General features: G+C 42.4%; 1 protein-coding gene across 15 annotated transcripts in view; it reads right to left on the bottom strand.

Moving 5' to 3' along the window:
* The window catches only part of CADPS (calcium dependent secretion activator), a 470,398-nt gene that overhangs the window by 57,190 nt on the left and 389,125 nt on the right, over nucleotides 1-24,083 (bottom strand). For all 15 annotated transcript variants that reach the window (XM_088021921.1, XM_088021929.1, XM_088021901.1 and 12 more), the window contains 4 exons: nucleotides 22,398-22,553; nucleotides 18,387-18,534; nucleotides 10,484-10,558; nucleotides 9,520-9,603 (listed from right to left, as the gene is read on the bottom strand). In XM_088021921.1, coding sequence (XP_087878047.1) covers nucleotides 9,520-9,603; nucleotides 10,484-10,558; nucleotides 18,387-18,534; nucleotides 22,398-22,553 — 463 coding nt within the window. The remainder of the gene's footprint in view (nucleotides 1-9,519; nucleotides 9,604-10,483; nucleotides 10,559-18,386; nucleotides 18,535-22,397; nucleotides 22,554-24,083) is intronic.

Raw genomic sequence — 24,083 nt, 5'->3', positions numbered from 1 at the left:
GGCAGCACTATGCAGCTTCCTCAGGGACACAAAGCTGGTGTTAATATGGGTGTTCTGGACTCCAGGGCTTGACCTCTTCATGATGCTGTACTGCTTTCCCATTTGTCTATTTACATGGCATACTCTCATTTGAGGAGAAACTTGGAAGTACAAACTGAAAAGCTTTAATTTTATAAGTTCTCCAAGCAGGTCAAAGGCTTATTTTTATTCCATCATAGTGGGGCCTCTGCCCATTTCTGGCATTTTTGGGTTTTGCTCTGCCCTCAGAACACCTCTCAACGCTGAGATGCCCAACAGAATGAAAGCTGGAAGAAGGCGAGCACCGTGTCTTACTCGTGTCCCTCTGGCTTTCGTACGGCCTTGGTGCTATGCAAGGGAGGGCCGTGCTGTCATGACTGAAAGTCCCGTTTCTGCATGAAGGGGTCACCTGTCAGCCCGATGCCCTCCCCTTGTCCCCCAGCTGCCTCAGCCTGAACTTGAGGGCACAGATTGTTTGCATCACCACTGCCAGTGATAACTTGTCCATCAGAGTCAGTCTAGGTCGGCTGCACAAGGAGAATTCTTTTTCCTCTTCTTTTCCTCATCTCAGGTAAAGAGTGGAGACGACAAACCAATGGATGAGGGACAAGGTCTGAGTTCTGTGTCTAACATGTCTAGATGTTCAAGTCATTTTCTTTCTCTGGTCTCACTTGATGCAACTGCAAAATGGGGGCATGAAGAAGGTATCACAACCTCCCAAACTCCTGGCTTCAACACCACCTTCCTGACTTTGGCTACGGCCCATGTGCTGTCTGTACTAACTTCTATACTTAATATTCTTCCTTAAATTGCCTCACTTTTTAAATACTTAATTATAGACAGAAAATGTATACCACTGCCATAAATGGAAAATCAATATCAAGATACAATCAAGAGGAGAAGGAAGTAAGAGTACACACAACATAAATAAAAATAACATCGTTATATTCTAGGTAGACACGGTTGCCCACAGAGGGTGCTGAGCCCAAGACCTGCTCCCTCTTTCTCTCTTTTTCTCTTTGTTACACATGAAGATTTGAAATTTTAGAGAAGTGTGAGAGACGCATAGGCACTCACTGGATACTTTCCCCTTGATATAAAGATGAAAATGAAATTAAAAGGGGATCATTCTTTCACAGTGGAATTGGTGTTATTTAATGCAGCATTTCTGTGGCATCTAACATCATCTCAGGTACCATGTGGTGCATCTCCGGTGCTTGGAAAACACTCAGGGATATGTAGAAAGGAAGGAGGAGGAGGAAGAGGAAGAAGAGGGAGGGAGGAGCCACCGTGTTTGGCAGCACATGCCAGTTCTGTGGAGCAATCTGACCACAGTCCATTTGGAGCTGCCAGGGGGACGTCATGAAATGCAGAGATCGGAAGAGACGTAGAGAAGTGGTGCTCACCAACAGGGAGGAACTGAGCGGACACAGGGCATCACTGGAAACACTGGACCAGAAAACCTCAAATGTTCCTTCGGTTGTATGCACTCTCGATAGTAACTTCCAGACAACAAGAGCTAAGATCTTTTAAAAAAAAAAAAAAGTCTTTCTATTTTTACAACTCCTAGCCTAGTAATTTACATATAGCAGTCATGGAAAACATGGTGACAGATCAAGTAATTGGTCCTACTACTCAGGACTCAGTGATGTAACCACAGTAAGAACCATAATAATAACAATAGCAAGTATCAAATGCTTACCTCATTCCAGGTACATAACATTTCCTCATATAATTCTAACAACATCACGTAATAGAGGTCTTATTATTAGGCCCATTATATAGGTCAGTAAACTAAGCTCAGAGCTTAATTAACCCATCCAGGACTATACTCTAGTAAGGGGCAGAACCGGACAAACAAGTAACCTAGGTGTATGTTGAAATAAACCTGACTCAACCTAAAATAAACATGGAGAATGGGTTATTCAATTCTGATTAACTGAATATTTTGGTTAATAGGTATTCTAGAAACTGTATGAATGAAAAATTTTGGAAGAATTAAAACACTAAAGGGGCACCTGGGTGGCTCAGTTGGTTAAGCGTCTGACTCTTGATCTCAGCTTGGGTCTTGATCTCAGGGTTGTGAGTTCAAGACCCATGTTGGGCTCCACACTGGGTGTGGATCCTACTTAAAAGAAATAAGAATAAAATAAAATAAAATAAAACAAAATAAAATAAAATAAAACACCAAATACCAAAATACATTAAACTTAGTTGTAAACATTTCTGATGAATCAGAATTTTGAGTACAAGGATGTGCTGAAATGGAGCTGTAGAGAGTTTTGGTTGATCCTGTGATGAACAGTGATTTGGGTTGTTTAGGAGAAATGATTACTATACTAAAGACCGACCAGGTAAGAGAATAGTTAAAAGTGCTAGGATCATTTAAACCTTCTTACAGGTTGAAGTTGAAGGTAAGGCTAAGGGCTATTTACTGGGCATCCACAGAGTGCCAGGTGTCCTGCCGGGTCACTGTGCCCTGTAGTTGTAATCGTCTCGTCAGCTCTCTGAAATAGGCACCGGCACCCCCACTCAACAGATGAAGAGACTGAGGCTCACAAATGTTCACTAACTCGCCCACATTTCTGTCAGTCCAGGCTTCACAATCATAGCTCTCCCTCCAACTTTCTGGCGATAAGCTTCCTACTACATGTGGTTCAGAGGTCAGGGCAGCATTTCTAACTTTTAATTTCAGAACAATTACTTCGTTTTGGAAGCCTCATCTGTATTCATCAGGTATTTCTTTCATAGCTGACATTTCTGGGACCCAGCTGCTCAGCATCTCACAGTCTGGAGAAAATACTGTGTCTGTCTTATGTTCGTCTGTTTACTAAAGAACATTAAGGGAAAGGGTTAACTCTGGATGCTTCTTTTTTTCTTCTGAAGAGCGTCTGCAGGGCTGCTTTGGACAGCAGGTATGTTAATTGTCAACTGTGTTTTCATGGCATGAACTGGAAATGAGGATGATGTCCTACTAGGTGATAAAATTATCTGTCATAAAACCCCAAAGTGGATGTCAAGTTCTGAACCATTGGGGAAGGGCTGATGAAAGAGGTCGGTCGAAGGCATGGCAGATCAGTGCTTTACAATTCTTGAACATTTCAGAGCACAGTGGTTTTATTTTGTTTTTATTTTTTGGTCAGTGTGAACGAACTACATTAGACAAAATAAGCCTTGCCTTCCAATGGTGGCTCAAAGCTTCAAAATCAGACTACAAATCCCACACTTCTGATAACAGTAGCCAGTCTCTCGGTGACCTCTCTTAGCTTCTCCAGCTGAATCAGTTTTGGATAATGTCCCTTGTAAGCCCTTTGAGCCCATCACCATGGGCAAGTTCTTTCATTATCAGGCTGTTCCCTCCTTAACAGACTAGCTGTTCTTTCACTCCATGCCTGTCCTTTCCCTCCTTTTAGTCTGGCCTCTCCCCGAGTCACAGTGGACTTCCAGTTCCCAGAATGCCCTGGACCTTCCCTTTCTCCTCTGTGTCTTTGTACCCTGTACTCTTTCTTCTCTTCTTTGCAAGATCCACTAGATCTCAGCTCACATGTCATTTCCTTCATGGCCTCCCAGATGAGGTTGGGGACCTTCAGGCTACTGTCCCATTGCATCAGCTACTTCTCCCTCTCTCGGAAAAACTGCAACATGTGTAAACTACTTGTTGAGAATATATCTCCCTCATGAGAATACATACTAAGAAGCATGATCCCTCTTACTCATTGCTATGTCCCCAGTGCCTAGCATCAAGTAAACACTCAACAAACATGTTCAATGAAGGCATAATATGAAACTGAAGATTATGTGGAAAGCACAGAAGAAGTGAGGGATTGTGAATGTCTATTCCTTTGGTTTTATTGCAAAACAGTTGGTGGGTAAATTACTTATAAAATGTTACTGCGGTAAGATGTGAAAAAAATAGAGGACTTCCCCTTAGAAGTGGTATCAGTAAGTGGATAGTTCCTGGAAGAGTTGCTAATTGACTTCATTTATGAGTTTCTCTGCTTCTATGGAGAATAACATTCTGGAGATAATAAAGGAATAAATCTAAGATGGAGTCTTAGTACTTGTATGACATTGTACAAATAACTTCTCTCATCTGTAAAATGGGAATAATAATCGTATCTACTGCATAGGGTGATTGGGAAGATCAATGAAGAAACGCATGTGAATCACTTAGCACACAGTGCCTGACGCATAGTAAATGTTCAGGAAAGGTCAGCTATTACCACCATGATGGGTGCTTCTGTCCAAGGCAGGCACCTCCACTCTGAAGGAAGCCAACTGACTTGAATCACATGTATTCAGCATCTGATAATCTGCTGATGTTACCCTCTGAGGGTAGAGCAAGACCTCTCCACCTATTCCACCATCACCAGCCCACACTATAAAAAGCCATCTTTCCCATGCTGGGCATTCCCTGAAGCCAAAGCAAAAATGAGACATCACCAGAGATAACACAAACAATTATGAACACTCACCCCACTCTAAAATTTGAACTGCTTCCTGACCACAATGTTCTGGGGACAGAAGTGAATTCCTTTGATCCAGTTCTGGCTTTTGACCAAAGTGACAGTCTTGTTCTTTGGCATGACAACAAGAGCTCTGCATAAAAGCAGTCTATGCTGCTGGTTGATCTGCACTTAACACCAGCCCTGGTCTTAGATTCTAGCAGGAAGAAGCATGTCTACTTTGTTTCATTTCTAAGTGGCAAAACAATTAAAATGCTAGCAAATGGAAAGAAAGGGGGTGAATGCGGGTGATTTGAGACCTAGGAAATTGGACATAGGGTGGGGTTTAGCCCCCTGACAGCTCTGAATGGGGCTTTATCCTGCCTGTCCTGAGTGGCTTCCATTTCCATCGTGACCATCTCAAATGGACTGGCTTGATGGAGGAATCTTGAGTGAATTCTAGGGGCCTTCAGAGGATTTGAGGTAATCATTCTGTCTGCCAGGGGAGTGGGTGTGGGCCCCTTCAACATCGTCACTCTTCCTTGGAGGCTCCAGAGTTTATGGGAGAGAGAAGTACGCTGGTCAAGCTGGAGGGCTTAACCTCTCTGATCCTCAATCTGATCTTCTGCACAAGAGCATTGCTGGAATGGCAGTGTTCAGAGGATGCAAGGAGAAAAATGTATTTAAAGCACTTAGCCCTGTGCCAGGCACTTAGCAAGTGCTTAAAGAACAGAAGCGGTTGCTCCTGTCACTATTTTAGACTTCTGAATTCATCTAATAAAACCATCATCGTATTACGCCAAAGGGAATGAAAAGCCAAGTGTGGTCCTGTGTTCCAGGTCACAGAGCTCCCAGGTGAGGGGCAGGGCTGGGACCCCAACCCAGGTCTTCCCCTACCCCCCCCCACCCCCGCTGTCTTTCTGCTGTACACTGCTGGCTGTCAGGACTCATTCGGTGCAGAGGAGCTCTTCGAGACCTCCCCGAGCAGGGGCCTTCCACGGTGCCCCCTTCAATCGAGTCTCCACCCCCAGCATGTGCTCAGTCTCTAAATCCTGTCCATGTTCCTTCCAAATTATCCTGCAAAATGCCTCCTACTTTCCTGCCTCCTGGTCATTGCAATTGCTGTTCCGTCTAGAAGATTCTCCCCTCTTTTCCAGCCATGGCTGACCCCCCCCCCCCGCCGCTTAGTTTCAGCCCATGTCCCTCCTCCTCAGAGGCCTTCCGTGACCATCCTCGCTGAAGCAACACTACCCCCCATCTCCTTTCTCTTTCTCTCCCTTTCTTTCCAGTTTGTGGCCTGTATAGCACACCCCCCCCCTTTAATTTTCTTTCCTTTTTTATTGTCTCTTTTCCTAACTGTAAGCTCTGAAAGAACAGAGAACATGTCTTCCTTGCTCATTGTTGTGTTCCCAGCAACTAGCACAATGCATGGCACATAGGTGCCTGGTAAATACATGTTGGGTGAATGAATGAACGAGTGAATGAAAGAATGAGTGGATTCCAGAACTAGCATATTTGTTAACACCTGGATAGGACCAAGGAAAGGATTTTAATTTGTTCGGAGAGAGACCTAGGTACCTGCTTGTCCCCCTTCCTGGCCTCCTAAAAGAACAGTGTGAGGCTCCCCACCAGACAAGGACCCTTCCAAGCAGGCAACCCACACAAAAGCACATCTTGCAGTCAGGGGAAATGGGCGGATAGTTGCTAATCGCGACTTCCAACTGGGCTGATCTTTCCAAAGTTCGAAAGGCGCCTGCCTCCAGAAATCCCAGGCTGCTCCTGCTGCTGAGGCTGGGGAGGGAGGAGAGGAGGGGTGCGCCTGGACGCCTCTCGGGCTGGCACGAAGAAGCCACATCTCCTCCTCCCTCCTCCCCCCAGCTCCTCTCCAAGAGAGGAAGCAATGCAGATGGAGACGAGAAATAAATATTCCTGCCTGCTCCGTGCCACTGCAGACGTTTTCCAAAATGTCTGGCTTGGACCATGAAATCAAGCCCACCCAGGAAAGGAGGCGCTCAGCGGGAGAAAGAGGGGGGAAAGGGTGGTATATTTGTCGATACTTGTCAGCTTTCTGGGGGGCACAGCACATGGCTCATACTTGGCAGCCCTGCTGAGGTGGGGACGTGGTAAGTGCACAGTAATACTTGAAGAATTGAATCAGAAACGGGAGCAGAGTTAAGGAAATCCTGCCAGGGTGTCGGCACCATCTCTCTGCCTTTGTCCAGGGTCCCGGGACTCACAGCTGGCTCTCTCGTCATTGATTTCCAGGCTCTTTCCACAATGCCCGCTGCCCCAGCTCAACCCTCTGCCCTCGCCTCCACTCCACTCTGGTGTAATTACTACAACTGGGCTGCAGGAAGTCTTCAAAGGCCCACTGAAATTTGGGCAGGAGCTCAGAATCCACGTGCGGAGATAGATATTCCTGCCACCTCTAAGCACAGCTCGCGTTCTCCAACGCTGGAATACCAGCAGGAGACGAGAACAGAGGCTGCAAATGATAAGTGGGTGCTTTTGGCCGTGGGATGGCCAAGTGTGTGGGAGAAGTGTCACTAAGGAAGGGAAGTTACAGGCCCAGCAACAGGCACTGAAGTGTTCTGCAGTTACGGGACTTCACTAGGCATGCTGTGAGGCTGCAAAATGTCTCAGAAAAGAGATGAGAGCATGAGAATTTCAGCTTGAAAACTCCTGCCTAGGCTATGCTAGGTCTTTGTTTCTCCCCCTCCTGTGAGAATCCCCCTGGTACGGTGTCCTCGTACAGCTGCTATGGGACCCCCTTCCACTAGTTCTACTGGGAAGTCAGTCATGAGGGTGGGGCCCCGGGTGGACTGAATTCTGCTCTATAAAAAAGCAGAGGGGCTTTCCTGGTTTGCACTTGTTCAAGTCCAGTGCAGTGAAAACACTTGCTCAAAATGAAGACTCGAAGAAAGTGATATCTTTTGTGGGTGTCAGGGGAATGTTTTCCAGAAATGCTGCAGTTAATTCTGCCTCTTTTCACCATTTCCATGACTTCACTGAGGAATGAAAGATTATCTAATATTTCCCACTCATGTGCCCTGAATCCTTCTTTATGGATCTTCCCCACTCATCTGCCCATCTGCCTTCCAGTGCTAGGCAACTGCCGGCTGAATCCCACTCTCTCCAGGAAGCTGTTCAATGGTGGAGGAAGTTGGCAGGAGACCTGGCTTCCTATATTGCTGTGTGACCTTGGACACATTACTTCCCCTCTCTGGGCCTTGGTTTCTTTGTCTGTCAAAGGAGTGGCTGGATAGATACCCTTTCAGCTGGGACACATTATGGGTGGTTCTATAGAGAGCTACGGGACAAATTTCTTATTGTCACCATTGTCCACCCCACATTTACCACTAAATTCCAGGGACTAGGGCCGTCACACTTCTGGGGCTGAGTTCATTCCTTATATCTGGAAGTTTAGAGCTGCATATTAAAATAAGCTGGGTATGTGGATACATGGATGCTGTCTAAAATTGTTTTAAATGTTTTTTGTCTACATTTCCCTTAATTCCCAGAAAATCTAACGCATGGGAAATACCAATGGAAGGTATATTTTGGGAGAACTTGTGTGCATGTGTGTTTGCGCTATATAATAATCATGTTGGTTATCTTTCATTAATGATAACCACCATTTATTGAGGTCTACTTTGTGCGAGGACTATGCTACACTCTTTCACTTACATTATTATCTTCACAACAACTCATCATAGAAGATATTATCCATTCCTCACTCCCATACATCATGGTAGTTGACCACAATTAACACGAGTATGCACAAACCCAAACCAAAATTACACAACAGCACCCCTCCCCAAAGCCAAAACCAAAACCAAAGCAAAGCTGAGGCTCAGAGAGACTGAGACAGCTACTGACGATGACACAGCTGGTGAATATTGGCGATGGGATTTGAACCTGGTCTGCTAGATTCCAAAGATGATGATGTGCTACCCCCTAGCCTGTGCTGGGCCTCGTCTCGGCATTCAGTGCCTTTCTAGGAGATTCTTCCTACATTAAGGCTGTTTTAAAGATCCAGAGATAATAGGACTTAAGCTGACTGCCTTTCCTATGGCATTGCCAGAGGAAAACAGCTAGTCTCAAAGCCAGCAAAAACCCTGCTATCAGAAATGGCAGGACAAGATGCAGCTGTCACAGGCACTGAGCACAAGAAGGGTGGGAGAACTAGGCCCCCAAAGCAGCCCATTTCCAGTGACTATCTCCTTTGGTCATTTACCTACAGAGATTTAGGCTGGCTTCTGCCCACAACCAAACTTGCTTCTAATTCTGGCACAGAATTAGAGCCCCTCACAATTTGTACAGACTCAGTCATCTGCTCCAGAGGTTGTGAACTCCAGTGCTCTCAAGCCCAGGCAGGTAATATGAATGAACAAAATAGCCAGGAGGACACTACAGGAAACTGGCAAACACATGTCTGGTCAATGGGGACCACCGTGACTTGGCTCCAGCAGATGGTTGCTATCCATGTATGCAGGCCCAGAGCTGCTAACTGTGCCCTTTATGAAGAAAGCCTGGAATATGGACATCCCTGTGGATTCTCTGGATTTTTAAATGTAGGCAACTAATTCAGTTAAGAAAAGTGTATCCGACACAGTGAGGACCAAATAAAACATATTTAAAAGCTCTGTCTGACCTGAAGGTCTCTATTTGCAACCTTTGAAATTAATTTTCTTCATTTACAGATGGGGAAGTGGTAGCCCAGAAACAGGAAGTGATTTGTCTGAGATAGCTAACGTGGGCTCAGGCCAGCAACTCTCTTTTGGATATATACATATAGAGACATATGTGTGTGTGTGTGTACATACATGTATATACATACATACTGTATATTCACAAGTGAAATAGAAATGATTTTGGATTACCTGCTGTTGTGAAATGTCCTGCTTATTCTTTTAATGTTACTATACATTGGCAGTTGACCTTTATTAACATACTTATAACCCAAACCAAAGTGACACATTGGCACCTCGCCCTTAAACCCAAACCCAAACCAAAACTAAAACAAAAACCAGGAAGAAAGAAGCTCTTTACTTACGGTAAATGACAAAAAAGAAGAAAACAAAGTCCCTTCGTCATATCTGGATAATTTTGCCAGTACTCCTTCCAAGATAGTAACGAACTAGTAAAACAGCAAAAAGAGAAGAATTATTATTTCAAACTCTAATTGTTCACACTAAGGAGCAACATTCCCCAATCACACAGAGACTAGCAATGACCTCGCTCGGTTTTGCCTTCTATTATTTGATTCCCGCTTTTGGGGAAAGGAATAGATGCTTTCACACAGAAATATTTGACTTATCCGGCTTTCTCTTCATTATTATGTGATTGCAAATATAGAGTGTTACAGAAGTATAAAGTGACAAAATATTATTGAGTTGCATACAGCATGCGATAATATTAAATGTACTTTTCAAAATCCAAAACTGCGCAAAGCAGTTTTTACGTTACATATTAGCACTACATTTAATCCAATCTATTTTTATTTGTATTTTATCAGTAATTTGGGGGAAACAGAAGTTTAGCACTGGCAAATATAAATGTCTTCCCATTCAGCATTACTTAGTTAAAATTCTATAATTCATGAGGGTGACTGAAATAGCTTTATCTGACTTTTATGTTTTATTATGACTCTCGCTGCATGCAAAACGAGGGGAGAGGGGGTTTTCAGGATGGCAGAATTCCTTATTACCGTTTAACTTTCTGTTTCTAAAATCTAACTTTGTCAGGGCTGAAAAACAAAACAAACATTTTCCACATAACCTAGTGCAACGTCTGGGGACAATTTCTTATTAAGTTAACACATGCCACTTCATCGATTTATCTTCACACGGCTCCCAATCATCAGAAAAAATCATTCTGAGCCTGGGTGACGTACGATCTTGTTTCCTGAGAGATACAAGTATCCAGCTCAACTTTTTAACGTGTTACATTTTAATGGAAATGCAGATATAACAAAGCGATGTTCACAATGAAACATTTCACCTGAAGCTGAAGGTTACCTTTGCAACCAAGAGTGTTATCATTTCTTTAACAGTTTCTTCAATTAGTTCATCTATTTTTGAATGGTACTGATGCTAAAGAACACAGAAAGACAAATATTAGCATGTTGTGGAGGTGATGGCACTGCATCCGTCAGTAATTTTTAGACAACACAATTTATAAATAAAGCCTGGCCTGCAGACCCAGTCTATTTCCATACTCCCAGAAGCAGCTGTAAGATTCTGACTCCAGGTCTTTGATGAAGAGAGATCTGAAGCTCTTAAAAAAGTTACCAGGCACATGGCTCCTCACCCAAGGCTTTTGATGGCTTTGATATGTGTAGATACATACACACGATTACAAATAGCATGCATGGATGGCTTCATGGCCTAGCGGTGTGTGGGTCTGGAACTCACAAAACAAGATATCACAATAATTTAATACAGGGGATGAAAACTTCTCTTTGGAAAACTGCTGGGGGTTGTGGCTCAGAATTTGACCAAGACATTGTGACTGATTTTGCAAAAACTGTTCTGAAACCCTCTGATACTTCGGGTTCATGCCCCCAGAGCCTGCTAGTTCTATCTCTAGATGTTGACTGAGTGCCGAGGCAAAGTGTCATTTTCTGAACCTCTGTGGAAGCCACTCATTTTCTCTATTCATGGAAAAGCAGACCCAGGTTTAGAGCCTCCACTAAGACTCCTGTTAAGTTTTTCAATTTCTCTAAAGGCTTCTGTCGATTAAATTTAAATAGTAATGCGAAAACAAACCCCCACACAAACAAAAATCTGCTGTAAATGCCAGGAAAAGAGGAAAAGCGGTTTCAACAGAAAATACTGTATGCCAGTTCCTTGACATTTATTAGATCATTTTAGTATCCATTTGAATTATTCCTTAATAAAAAATAACAATGCAAAACACTGCTATTTGGAAAGGAAAATGCACTTACCCACTCTTTAGCAAACTTTCAGAAGGATGATTAATTAGGAATAGAAAAAAAAGGAACAGTGCAAATAAAAATTAGGACAAAAAGACACACGAGAAAATGAAAATTAAACAAACCATTCAAAAAGCTATGAAAACATACAGAAATAATAAGCCATGGGAATGTGGGTTGATATTCTGATAACTGGCAATCAGAATTAATGAAAGTGAGTGAAGGGATGTGAATTAAGTTAATTCAGGAAAAGTCACAGGGGAATGTGGTTTGTAATTGTAAGACCCGGATAAAATCCCAGTGCAAAGTTGGAAAGTCAGGTCGCCTAAGAAAATATAGTTCAGTTTCCTCATCTGTCAAAAAACAGATACTACTACTAAGCACTTCGGACCAATGGGTGGGGTAGAAAGGGAAGCCAGTACAAATACTGCTTTTGGAAAGAGAACGAAGCAAACCCTGTTTAAAGATATTTAGCAGCTCTGTTCTTCTATTATTATTATTACCTTATTACTTATTATTATTTTTATTTAAAAACCATTTTCTGGTGGTCCTGTTCTCAGACTCACAGATCCATTATGAGGATCAAGTGAGGATCAGATGTGAAAACATCTTGTCAACTGTAACTGCAATTCAAATATTATTTGTTCAAGTTCATAAAGCAGAAGCTAAGGGTAAGGAGATACGGTCTTAATGCTCCATCTTCCCATTTTAGTTCCCTTCCAGTTGATTAGAGGAAAAACAATGAACCAAATGGTCCATGTTGTGTAGTCCTGATGAATCAGAACCCACGTTGGCTCTACTGCTAGCTTCACGAAGGGATTTACTAGTAAGTGGCATAAACCTGAAGCTAAATGCAAAAACTATCTGCCGAATTCTGTACTAGAAACACAAAGAAAGATGTCAGAGCAAAAGAATTCAGGAATATTGACAGGGCTCCAAATTCATTTTTAGGTCTTGAGATAAGATCCAGTATCACATGCTTACTTTCCTCCTCATGTGACTGCCTCGCTCTGCTTGATTTTCTTTGGATTACTATAAATGATTCACATGTATTAAATTAATTATGAGATTCAACTAACTCAGAAAAGCAAGTTGTAGGCAAAATAATACAATCTGAAATATTAAACGAGGGGCATCTAACCAAGCAAAGAACATCACTGAGAATAGAAACATTCTCTTGAAAAAACTTGGGTGAAATGGCAAGCAGAGCCAAGAGCGGTTGTTTTCCACACACCAAGAAAGACACAGGCTCTTGGTCTGAGCTGTTAGTAATGTTATTCTTTCTTGAAAATCAAATAAGCTTTCTCTTCACAAGTGGGGGAACCTCAAACCTTTTCATTCTGGAAGGAGTCCAAACTGAAGGATATGGAGATGTAGTGGGTCGATGGGAACCTCTTCCCGCCTTCAATTTTTCCATGCCAAACTTGGCCCTGACCTCCCCACAGAGTCCCACTGTCTCTTCACTCTAAACAAATACGATTCTCTCCACTCCTGTTCACATTTCTTTTTTTCTGTCATGAAAAGGTTGTTTTGATATGATTATTCTGCCTCTTACTTCCAGAGGAAATTTGAACATGTCAATCTCTGCTGGTCTATTTCCTCATCTCCTCAGTGGGGCTAAGAATGACCCCTGTGAATACAGGAATCATATTCACCTAACAACACAGTAGTGAAACGATGCATGGAAATGTGGTTTAGAAACTGAGAAGCACTATATAGCAGTATTACTACTATTATCATTAATTGGTTAGCATAGTGGTTACATGTGTGTTTACATTTCTCTACACTCATGTAAAATCTACATATATTCTGTTGTATGTAAATTATAATCTGAATTAAATAAAACCTACTTTGGGAAAGATCATTCAGCAGGGTAACATCCACTCTGTTTAGCATGCATTAAAGTAGTATACATCAAAGCAGTCCCCATTCCTATGTGAGGAAGTACAAAATGCACGAATTTCTTTTACCAGAGTCTCCCGAGACTCATTTGATTAACTGGCTTTTCTGGGGCAATAGTGAGTACTCGACCTTCATTATGCTCTTTCTGGGGAGATTATTTGTTCCATGCACACGTGAAGCTCTATGAAGGGGTATAAAACACTACCGGGGCATCTTTTAGGTACCATTCCCCCAATAAGATGATCTTGTCACAAGTCTCTTGCAGTCCATCTGGACTATCCAATTCCATCTGCATCTCAATATGAGTACAAAGAGTGATCCTTCCTATTTTTGCATTTTCCAGTTCCCTCTCTGGGTGTCACTGGATTGGCCTGACCCTAGCCGTAGTAGTGGTAATAATAATGATAATAATAATAATAATAATAATACACATCAATTATATTCTGGGGCACTAGATCATGATAATAGCAAGGGAACTGCTAATCTTCAGTGGTATGGAAAGTCTGGGGAGTTCACTTCTGCTTCTGATGAGCTGAGCTGCGGCAAATTCACAATCACTTTGTAAAAATCATTCCACTTGACTTTCTGCACTGCACATTTTGCCTTGTCATGGAACAGATTGTGTGTATGTTGTCTTTCTGTTAAGACCATCTGACCTTGGAAATGAGATGAAAACACACTAGACCAAGCGAAAAACTAATACACAATTTCCTCTCTATTGGTGCTTTGCAAATTTTAATGAAAAAATAAATATTTAAGATGGAAAAGTATGGTTAACAAATGTTTCAACAGCTGCCTTTAGATGAGACTTTACCCTGGTGATGAAATTCAGGAAGTGATCTTAAGATGGGAGAATATTGTATCACCTGGCCAGTCACTAGTCTAAAACACTGAGAGAGTTGGAATGCAGGTGGAAGCAGGTACTATAACTAGATCTACATGTGAGCTTAATATCCATACTCACAAAGTGAAAACTACACAAAAGCATTGAACTGCTACCTATTCTCCCAATTTCCAGTCATCCTTGGCCAATCTCATTTTACAATTCAGTTGATTTTGGAGATGGATATCCCCATTCTGCAAAGTATGAAAAATTAAGAAGAGACCATTTGCCCGAGACTTCCCATTGAAGTTCTATTCAAGGTCACAGCTAGCAAGGTCCCTCAAAGGAAGTATGTATTTACAGAAAATGGTGTCTGGCTTCATTCTGACTCTGACTTTTCTCAGTCATTTGGTAGTCTAAGGTCAGCAGAGGCCTCAATTTCCATGAGCTTGTCACACAGGTGTTTCTGATTCAATTACGCTAAGAAGAAATGGCACAGCGGGTCTCTCTAGCATGGCTTGAGAAACTGGAAGGCTTAGGATAAGAGCCACAGACTAGAATACGGTATTGGATGAGCCTTTAATAAAGCTCATTTGGTCTGGGAAGAGGGGTATGGGGGCTCAGGAAAAATGAGAAATGTTTACCAGCCTTGGTTGTTTTAATTAAAAAAAAAAAGCAGAATATTGAATTATTTGGAAGGGATACATGAAGTGTTTTCTACTTTATCCAATAGAACAATGCCCAGAAAGAAGTAGGCATTTCTACTTAGCCTCAAAAATGTTACTGTTTGGGCATATCCAAGACAACATTCTAATCTGACATCCAGAAGTGAGGGAGGTTTATCCTTAGTTTCAACAAGCTCCATATCTCTCAAAGGTTGTGTGTCACATACTATATCTCTCATGTGACAAATGATGACAGTAAAGTTGTAAGAGTAAGGGACTTGCTCAAGGTCACAGAGTTTGGCAGCTAAGGTATAGGCTCCATAATATGTACTTCTTAAGCCACTAGACAACCTGTTCTAGAAAACCATGACCCCAAGTTTAAGCCAAGGTCATTCTACTGCAGCATTGAAGTGATTAGTGGTAAAGATAAGAGCAGGATCCCCTTGTGACAAAATCAACTTGCTATTTTTCATCATATATCTCCAACTAGGGGCTACTGTCTGGCTTAACAAGGTCCATAGGTCTCCTGAAATGCAAAAATGTGGGAAAGTATTTTTTTCTCCTTAAGGAGTTAAGATCAGAATGACTTGGCTTGTTTGGAAAGATTGCTTAGCATCTGACTAGGTATGTGGGAGTTCTTTAAATATGGCCACAATTGAGTCAATCTGAAGAGGGACTGTAAGACCTGCTGAGGGGAAAGGAGGCCAGTCCTAGTGCAACACAATCCTTCCTCATCCTAGAATGCTGTCAGCCTTGTTAAACTCAGTTGAAAAGGACATCTCGGGAAACTCCAAGGGGAAAGAGATAGACTGGACTCCAACAAACTAAAAAAAATGATTGGTGTTTTAAGGGATACTACCAAGAAAGTGAAAAAGACAACTGGCAGAATGGGAGAAAATAGTTGCAAATCATATATAGGATAATGGTTTAGTATCCAGAATATATAAAGAACTCTTTCAGCTAAATAATAAAAAGACAATTTAATTTTTTAAATGGGCAAAGGATTTAAATAGACATTTCTTCAAAGAAGATTTATAAATGGCCAACAGACACATAAAAAGATGGCCAACATCACTGCAAATGAAAACCACTGTGAGATACTATTGTACACACACACGAGGGTGGCTATAAGAAAACAGATAATAAGAAGTATTGGCTAAGTTGTAGAGAAATGGGATTTCTCATACATTCCTGATGGGTATGTAAAATAGTACAGCTACTTTGGAAAACAGTTTGGTAGATCCTCAAAAAGTTAAACATAGAGTGACCATTTGACCCAGCAGGTTCAATCCTAGGTATATATCCAAGAGAGTTGAAAACATAGGTCCACATGAAAACACAGGCTCACATGAATACATAGGTCCACATGAAAACATAGGTCCACATGAACATGAATGTTCACGGCAGTGTTACTTGGAGTAGCTACAAAGTGGAAACAACTCAAATGTCTATCAACTGATGGACTGATAAATAAGATGTGGTAAAGCCATATAATGAAATACTATTCAGTATAAAAAGGAAGAAAGTGCTGATACATGTGACAGCATGAATCTTGAAAACATGATGTCATATGAAAGAAACCAGTCACAAAAGGCCACATGAGAGTCCATTTATATGAAATGCTCAGAATAGGCAAGTCCTTAGAGACCAAGTAGGGTGGCGGTTGCCCAGGGCTGGGGAGGGAGGGTTGGGGAATTATTATTCATAGGTCAGGTTTCTTTTTAGGGTGATGGAAGAGTCTTGCAATTGATTGTGGTGATGGTTGCACAGCTTTGTGAACATACTAAAAACTACTGAATTGTATACTTTAAAAGGGTGAATTTTATGGCATGCCAATGACATCTCAATTTTTTAAAAAAGAGCTCAAGGGGAGAAAAATTCAGGAGGGATAGAATTTTGGAAAGTCTGAATTCAAAGGGATCTTAATGAGCATTAGAGATCACCAAAAGCAGGGTTTCTCAAGTGGGCTCTATGAAGCCCAAGAGACTTCAGGTGGGCAGTGAAGAATTGCAGAGGTGGAAAGGAACATGGTATCTTGAGCACGGGGCCCCTCTTCTTGGCCCCCTACCCTTCACTCTATCCACAGCAGCTCTCATTTTATTTTTTCACATGCTGGCCTTCTTGGTAGGATTTGATGAACTGATACTGCAACTCAAAATAGCCTGAATTAAATTAGAATAGTGTTATCATTTTACGGAGGAGAAAACTAAGGCCCAGCTCATTTGCAGCACAGCCAGGGTAAGAATCCTGGTGGCTGAACACCCAACCTGAGCCTTTCTCGGGGTGCTGTCCTTCAGGTGTGAGCCCTAATCTTAACTCCTTTTTGGATACTGAGCCCCCACACCAATGATTCTCAACCTGTGGTCTCCAGACTAGCCGGCAGCATCAGCATCACCAGGGAATTGGTTAGAAATGCAAATCCCTAGACCACACCCCGGACCTCTCAGAAATCCCTGGGGTGAGACCCAACGATCTGGGTTTTGAGAAGCTCTCTAGATGAGCCTGATGCTCACTTAAATCTTGAGAACCACTGCTCCGGGTCAGTCAGATGCAGCACATGGAGCCATGAAACAGAACTGTGGACCCCTTGCATTTGCCCCTAGTGCCTAGAACATAACCCCTGAGCAAATGTCCCTCCAAAGAAAGTCAGTCGGGAGCAAGTACTAACAGAGGTGGCTGAGGAAGCTGATTAGTGGGGAAAGAAGGTTGGAGATGATGTTGTCAGGAAGAGAATACCACCAACCCACATTTAAAAATGGAAGGTGCCGATAAGAGAAAATAAATAACGAACAAGGAGCAAATATAATTTAGTAAGAATTCTGAGCATGTAAGGCTGGTATCGAAAGATCTGATTTAGGAGCAATTTATGCCAATTGGCAACAACATGAGAGTTGCCAGAAATGTTTCTGAATTAATTCTAAATTGGTATATGAATATCTAGCTGGCTTGAGGCCATCAGAGAAAAATGATCATGATAGTCTTTAATCAAGCCCGAGTTGCTGCTTCTTTCTCCTTTACATTTTAAATACCACTTTGGAATTGGAAACTTAGCAAAGGACTAACCTTTTGGTCAGGGAAGATTCACAATCAACTCAATCTAAGGAAATAGGAAAGTCTGTGATTTCTTAAAAATTCAGAACCTGCTGGCTGGGGATGGGGTAGCAGGGTGATAAACATTATATATCTTGGAGCTTGCTTGATGCAAGAAAGAGAGCCCTCCTGCGGTCCAGATGTTCAAAGTGATAAAATGCACTTCAAATGTGAAAATGACTTGCACTCTGGCAAACAGCTCCGTTGGAGATACCAGCCTAATAAATAAGGTCATCGCACATTATTTGACTTGAAGGAACTTTAAGACCACCCCAACTCTAGCCAAGAATCACTTCCAAGTGACTGGCATTCTCATTAGCACATGCCTTAGAAATTTACTTAACAAACAGATACCAAACATTCATCTGTAGCTTAATCCACAAATGTTAGAAGGATATTTCTGAAACTAGCAGACTAGTGTAGATGGAAGGAATTTGTGAAGTTTTCTTTTACATGATCAATGGAGGGGGAAAAAAAAATCTGTATTTTTTTTTTTTTTTTTTTACCTCTTGGCCCATTTCCATGCTGCAAAGTTTTGTTGATTGAGCTTTGGCATCAACCATAACATTAAACATGGTGCATATTGACTGTGGGACTCGAAAATCTGTTGATCGACTGGTTTTTTGCAGCTTAACTTCAAATGCAATCCTGGTTCTATTAAAACAAAGTAGGAAAAGACCAATTCAGCATTCATGGCAGCAGGTGGAGGAGACATTTTCTGAGAGGTCAGTGAAAAAGAAAATTGAAGGCTGTAATCAGTTTCAATCGACAATGACTTCACATGTGTTCTTTTAAAAATGACTTTCCCAACTAAGGAAGGCCTATTCACAGAGACAGCCACGGAAACCCTCCCTTTCTCGGCAGTACATGGAACACCTGTAGCTCAGCGTATTTCTGACTATAGTTTACATGCTATAGAGATCCCTAATTGCAGGAGAATGAATGAATTAACAAAAACCCAATTATAGCATTATAGCACATGTAAGTTCTCTCACATTGGCAACTGCCTACCTTGAATCACTTCATTAAAAAAACAAAAAACAAAAAAGCAGCTTTTAATCTTCAAAATCTCATGGTGGGGAAAAAATCTTAAATGACATTTATTGTTTTTTTTTCCTTTTGGTTTTAAAAGAGACTGAAGTAAAAAAAAAAGATCCAGTTGTTATATGGTTTTAAAGACTAAAAAAATAAGATAGGTACCTTTGGGGAGGAAAGTTAAATTAGGAGGAGTGGTATCAGGGGACTTCCACTATATTTGTTGGCAATGTCTATTATTCTGCGATCAGAGTATATATCCTATATATTTTTAAGAGTATATATTTTTAGTAAGTGAAAATGGCACAATATACTTACCAATTCAAGAACTGTGTGATGGTGCAAGCTTAATGGGACATAATTCTGACATAGGTCAAATTATGATCCCAGCAACGTGCTAACTGCTCACAGGAAAAACCTAGTCGGACACGGCCAGCTGGTAATACAGGTGTGAGATTTAATCCTTGGTATCGGCATTGTAAAGGGGACCAGCTAGATTTTAAAAGGTTTTAGAGAAGTGGGTCACATCATCCCATGTCTTGAAAGAAAAGCACCTGGTTAGTAAGTGGTTTTATTAAAGCTCCTTTCGCCCAATGCATCTTTTCAGCATTGTTCGCCGTCAGGTTCTGGAGATCATGCAGCCACCAGGAAAGCATTGCTTCAAGAGGTATTAGTAGCAGTTTTCTAACAGTGCAGAGGAGGACCACACAGCTAGTTAGCTCAGGAAAGGATGCCAGCTTGCTAACACACCCTGAGTGCATGCAGGGAAGCCAAGTATAATTTCTAAGGTTGGAAGCCTAGTTCTTAAGAAAAAAACTTAAAAGAAAAAAAAAAAGCCCTTAAAGCACTCCTATATATTATATGATCATGTTAAAGATAAATGTATCTTGGCTTCTAAAGACTCGGTGCATTGAAGTAGCTTTCTAATCATGATGATCATTTTAAGCTACACTGAAAATACATCCTTTTCTGGTCTTGTGAAAAGGAGGTCTGATGGGGACTGAGTTGGACAGGTCCCTGTGCTGATCTTTTGAGGTCGGCATACCAGTTCCGGCCCAAATGGAGAAAGGGGAGTGCTACATCGTTCCCTTACAACGAAGTAAACGTCTTCTGTTTTCACAGGGGAACTGTGTATTGCCCTTGGAGGGTGTGAAAAGAGGAAACCAAATGCAAAATTAGTATGACTGAGAGGGATCCATGGAGGAAAATGCCAGGGATGGAGAGGTTACTGAATTCAACTGACTGTCCTTGAGGACAGGGTTAGGGAGCTGGGTTTCAGTGGCACACAGTATCTGGTATAGACTAGACTAGAGGCTCTGTCATGTCCATCAGATGAATGATTTAAATTTCCCAGACACTTGGAAATGAAGAGTGCTTGATTGACTTTGGATGTTGTATATTTACATCTATGAAATAATGTCCTTATGGTGATGTCCTTCTAGAACGACGACCGTTTATTCCGTCACAAAGAGGAAAGCAAAGATTCTAGGTTCTAGTCATGTAGATTCTATGTCTTAAAACATCCAAGGACTTTTTCATGTTTTACCCTCTGCATCTGGAGGTTAGGGGATGATATTTGCACTTATATTTGCAGTTGTCTGCTTTTGTCTGGGGACATAATTGGAAGGGACATCAAGAAATTTAAGCATCTGATGTCAAGTATGAATGTGCAGTTGATCAGCTTCTGTTAATAAGAGGTTACTTAACAGCTACTATGTGCCAAGCATGACACTGGGACCTGGGGAGGGCCAGGAGCTCAAAATAAATAAGATAAACTCCCTGCTGGTGAGGAGTTCACACTCTTTGAGGTAGCTGGCCCCAAAGATTTGTGATAAGAGTCCCTGCCTACCTTTCACATCCACATGTCCTCCCATTTTCCCCCCATCAACTCCCCACTTCCTACTCCCTACTCGAAAGACTGGCTTCTCAGAAGGGCATATCTGGTTTTTTGTACAATTGTGTGCACAGATCAGAAGCCAGTAAGTGTTCATTCCAATGTGCTGCAGCCCTGAGTACAGATCAGGAGAGAATTTTTTACCACAGGGGAACTGCCCCATAAGAAGTCTTTGGTGGAATGGTTTGGCTGTAAGAAAAGATTTGCTTTTCCTAAAACTGATGGAGACTATATAGGAAATGATAGAATTCAAAATTCTAAGGAAACAGTTTGACCTTGAACAATAGATCTGCCTTTGGTTTTAAGAGTAGGAAGAAAAAGAACGAAACACACAATTTGGATTGCCAGGACTTTGAGCTTCCAGAAGTGCCGTCAAACACCTGCCCAGACTCCCCCCAGCATGTACCTCCTTCCCCAGTTTCTGCTGAGATGTTCACCTGCCTGGACCTGCATTGTTCTTTTGCCCTTTTGGGTTCCAGTTTTGACGTTATTACTTCTTTTTTCTTCTTCCAAGATATAAAATTCAGATCACTCCCAGACAAACCCAGCCCCCATCACCCACAACTGATCCATCAACGAAACTACACAACATCTGGAGATCTGGAGTGGCCTGCGCTGCTTGTGGTCTTTTTTTTTTTTTTTTTGAATGAAGAAAAATAATGGAATGGTTATGAACTGGAAAAGGAACTTGGATGTGTGTCTGGGGAGAGACAGGGTGATGATAATGATGTTAAACCAGAGGAATTCCATCTCTGTGTCTGATACACACATCTAGATCCTCCAGGAGGGAAGGAATGCGGTCTCTCATTCTTCATGGCATGGCACACCAGGAATGTAGCACTGTGTCTGGCAGGTAGGAGAAGCTAAACAATCTTTGTTGACTGTATGCATATTGTTCTCATTTTCTTCTCTTCACCTTCTCAGAACACTCTACCTGAGAACTTCAAGTGTAGCATTCCCACCTCGACCCTATATGCCACGGCCACAGAGCAGGCAATTTGTAGAAAGTTCACATGAATGTTTAACATCTCCTGCCCCCTCACTGATGTCTAGTTAGATTTGGGGCAGGACAACTCAGAGTCGGCACAGAGTATGTGCTCAGTTCGCGTATATGGGACAAATGACATTGCTGAGATCCTGCTCACATTTCTGCAAAGGCACTCATTTCCTGCTACCTGCACCGGGTTGCCGGGCTCCAGAACAGCGCATGCTTCTCTTTTCTCCATCAGCCATCCCCCTCACGCACACACTTACACCTTACACACATACTTTCTAAGTAAATATTGTGTGTCAGGTGCTGCTAGATACCAGGGATACAGAGAAGAACAAGAACAGACATGGGTCCCTTCCTCATGGAGCTAAGTGAAAAAACTGGCTACCATATCGTGTGGGGTTTGGGACAGACGTGGGGCAGGTGAACAGGAGATAGACTTGGGTGGCCACCACTCCAGCTGACTTGGACAAGCAAGCACCTTCTCCAAAAAAAAAATCCAAATTATGGCCAATTGAAAGAGTGGCCACCTACCATCCCCTGAGTCAGAGTGTAGCGGGGAAGGCGTGCAGGGCCTGTCCAGCCACTGAGGCTTACCTTTTGACACAAGATTCAATCATGTCACTTGCCATCAGCTTCAGCCGTTGTTCTAGGTGCTTTCCAAACTCTTCCTCAGGCCAGTGCAAATCCCGAATGAAGGTCTGAAGGGCATCGAGTTTCCAGAACAGATCTTCTGAAGTGCCTGATCCATTACTGGCAGGATAAAAATTAGAAAACGAGAGTCACCCACGGGCCTTGGATTCTGGAAAAGCTGACACAAAGACAACTAGGTGCTAGAAGGCTTAAGGCAAACAGTGGCTTGAACATACAAAACGACGCGTGTTGGCGGTGGAGGTGGGGGCCATCTCCACCGGCGGATTTTGAGTTTTACCATACATGACTTAGTCTGCTTTGTTCGGCCAATTATTCCAGACCAGTGAGAAGTCTGAGGAAAGAAAGGTGTTGCCCCACAATGACCAGGAGAATGGTGTATGGTAAAAATCAGCCTTCTTTTAATAACCACATTAACACATGTGATGATTCAGATGAAGGCCACGAACCAGAGGGAGAAGTAAGTTTCAACGGATAATAACTACATGGCATCATGCAGTTATTCAAATTCAGGGTTTCATGCACTTCCCCAGCTCCCCTCCAGAGTGGAGGTGTCTTGGAGATTGCACAAGACTTTCAGTTTTAAAAGGACAGTGCTAACAAAGTGGTGAGCGAGGACCTGCTTTCTCTCTTGCAGAGCTGGAAAGAAACTGGGGTGACTCAAATCAAGACAAGTACATCTGGATACCTTGAGTCCAAGATTCTTGTTCAGTTTGGTTCTCACTCCAATTATCATAGACCAGCCTGTTGTATAGGCAGCCTCAGGACGAGGTGAGTTGCGGGGGTGGGGGGTGATGAGCCAACAGGGGATATTTGCAAAGCGTTAGGGCTCAAAACCTGAGCTCTTTTTACCATTGCACCGCCTTACCCAGTTGCCTGTACAGATGGAGAAATTGGTCTTGATTCCCTTCTGTACAATGACGTCTAAGAAACTTTTACCTGGGGCATCCACGGAAAACCTGTGTATGGGAAATGCTCCATCTCTCACCCTCTTGTCTTTCTCTGGCTGGCTTTCTCTTTGGTTAACAGTCCCATTTGGAGCTCTGAGGGGTGGCCACCCATCCCCCTTCCTCGCATACCACTAATGCTAACACGGTAATTTATAAAATGTCCAACACACCATGCATTACCACTTGTTCTGACATCGTCTATAGAAACAGATGAGAGTGGGTGTTTCTATTGTGACAGATGCCAGCTGCATTGAATTAATGCTTCAGAGAGAAATATAGCTAGTGCATAAACGCATACACAGCTACTGTGGGGTGGGGAGGGGGCAAACTCCCAGCATGCCGAGAGGGAGCCTACGGCCTGGACCAACAGGGTAATGTTTCCAAGGACAGACCAGTCTGAGGTCAGTATGTAGATGTATCTGACACGAAGGAGCAGGTAACATGGAAACACGTCCTTAAAAATGGAAAGTGGCAAAGGAGGAAACTGGAATTATGAAAAGATATAGAATCAGGCATTTCCTGGTGGGTGATTGAGGATCTATGCCTTCTATTCAGATCCTGCCATAAGCACCGTTCAAAAGTGGGGGAATGCGTTATTTCTCCGTGAAAGTTCAGCCTTCCCCCCACTCCCCATCCTATGCTTGGGAAAAAGAAACCCCAACTTTGTCTAGTCTAAACCCCG

The sequence above is a fragment of the Eumetopias jubatus genome, unplaced genomic scaffold (assembly GCF_037043125.1).
Source record: "Eumetopias jubatus isolate StellerSeaLion01/CBP00866 unplaced genomic scaffold, mEumJub1_p1.0 scaffold_1, whole genome shotgun sequence".
NCBI lineage: Eukaryota > Metazoa > Chordata > Mammalia > Carnivora > Otariidae > Eumetopias > Eumetopias jubatus.
Note: the sequence above shows the minus strand (reverse complement) of the source record. Positions and strands in the feature narration are given on the sequence as shown.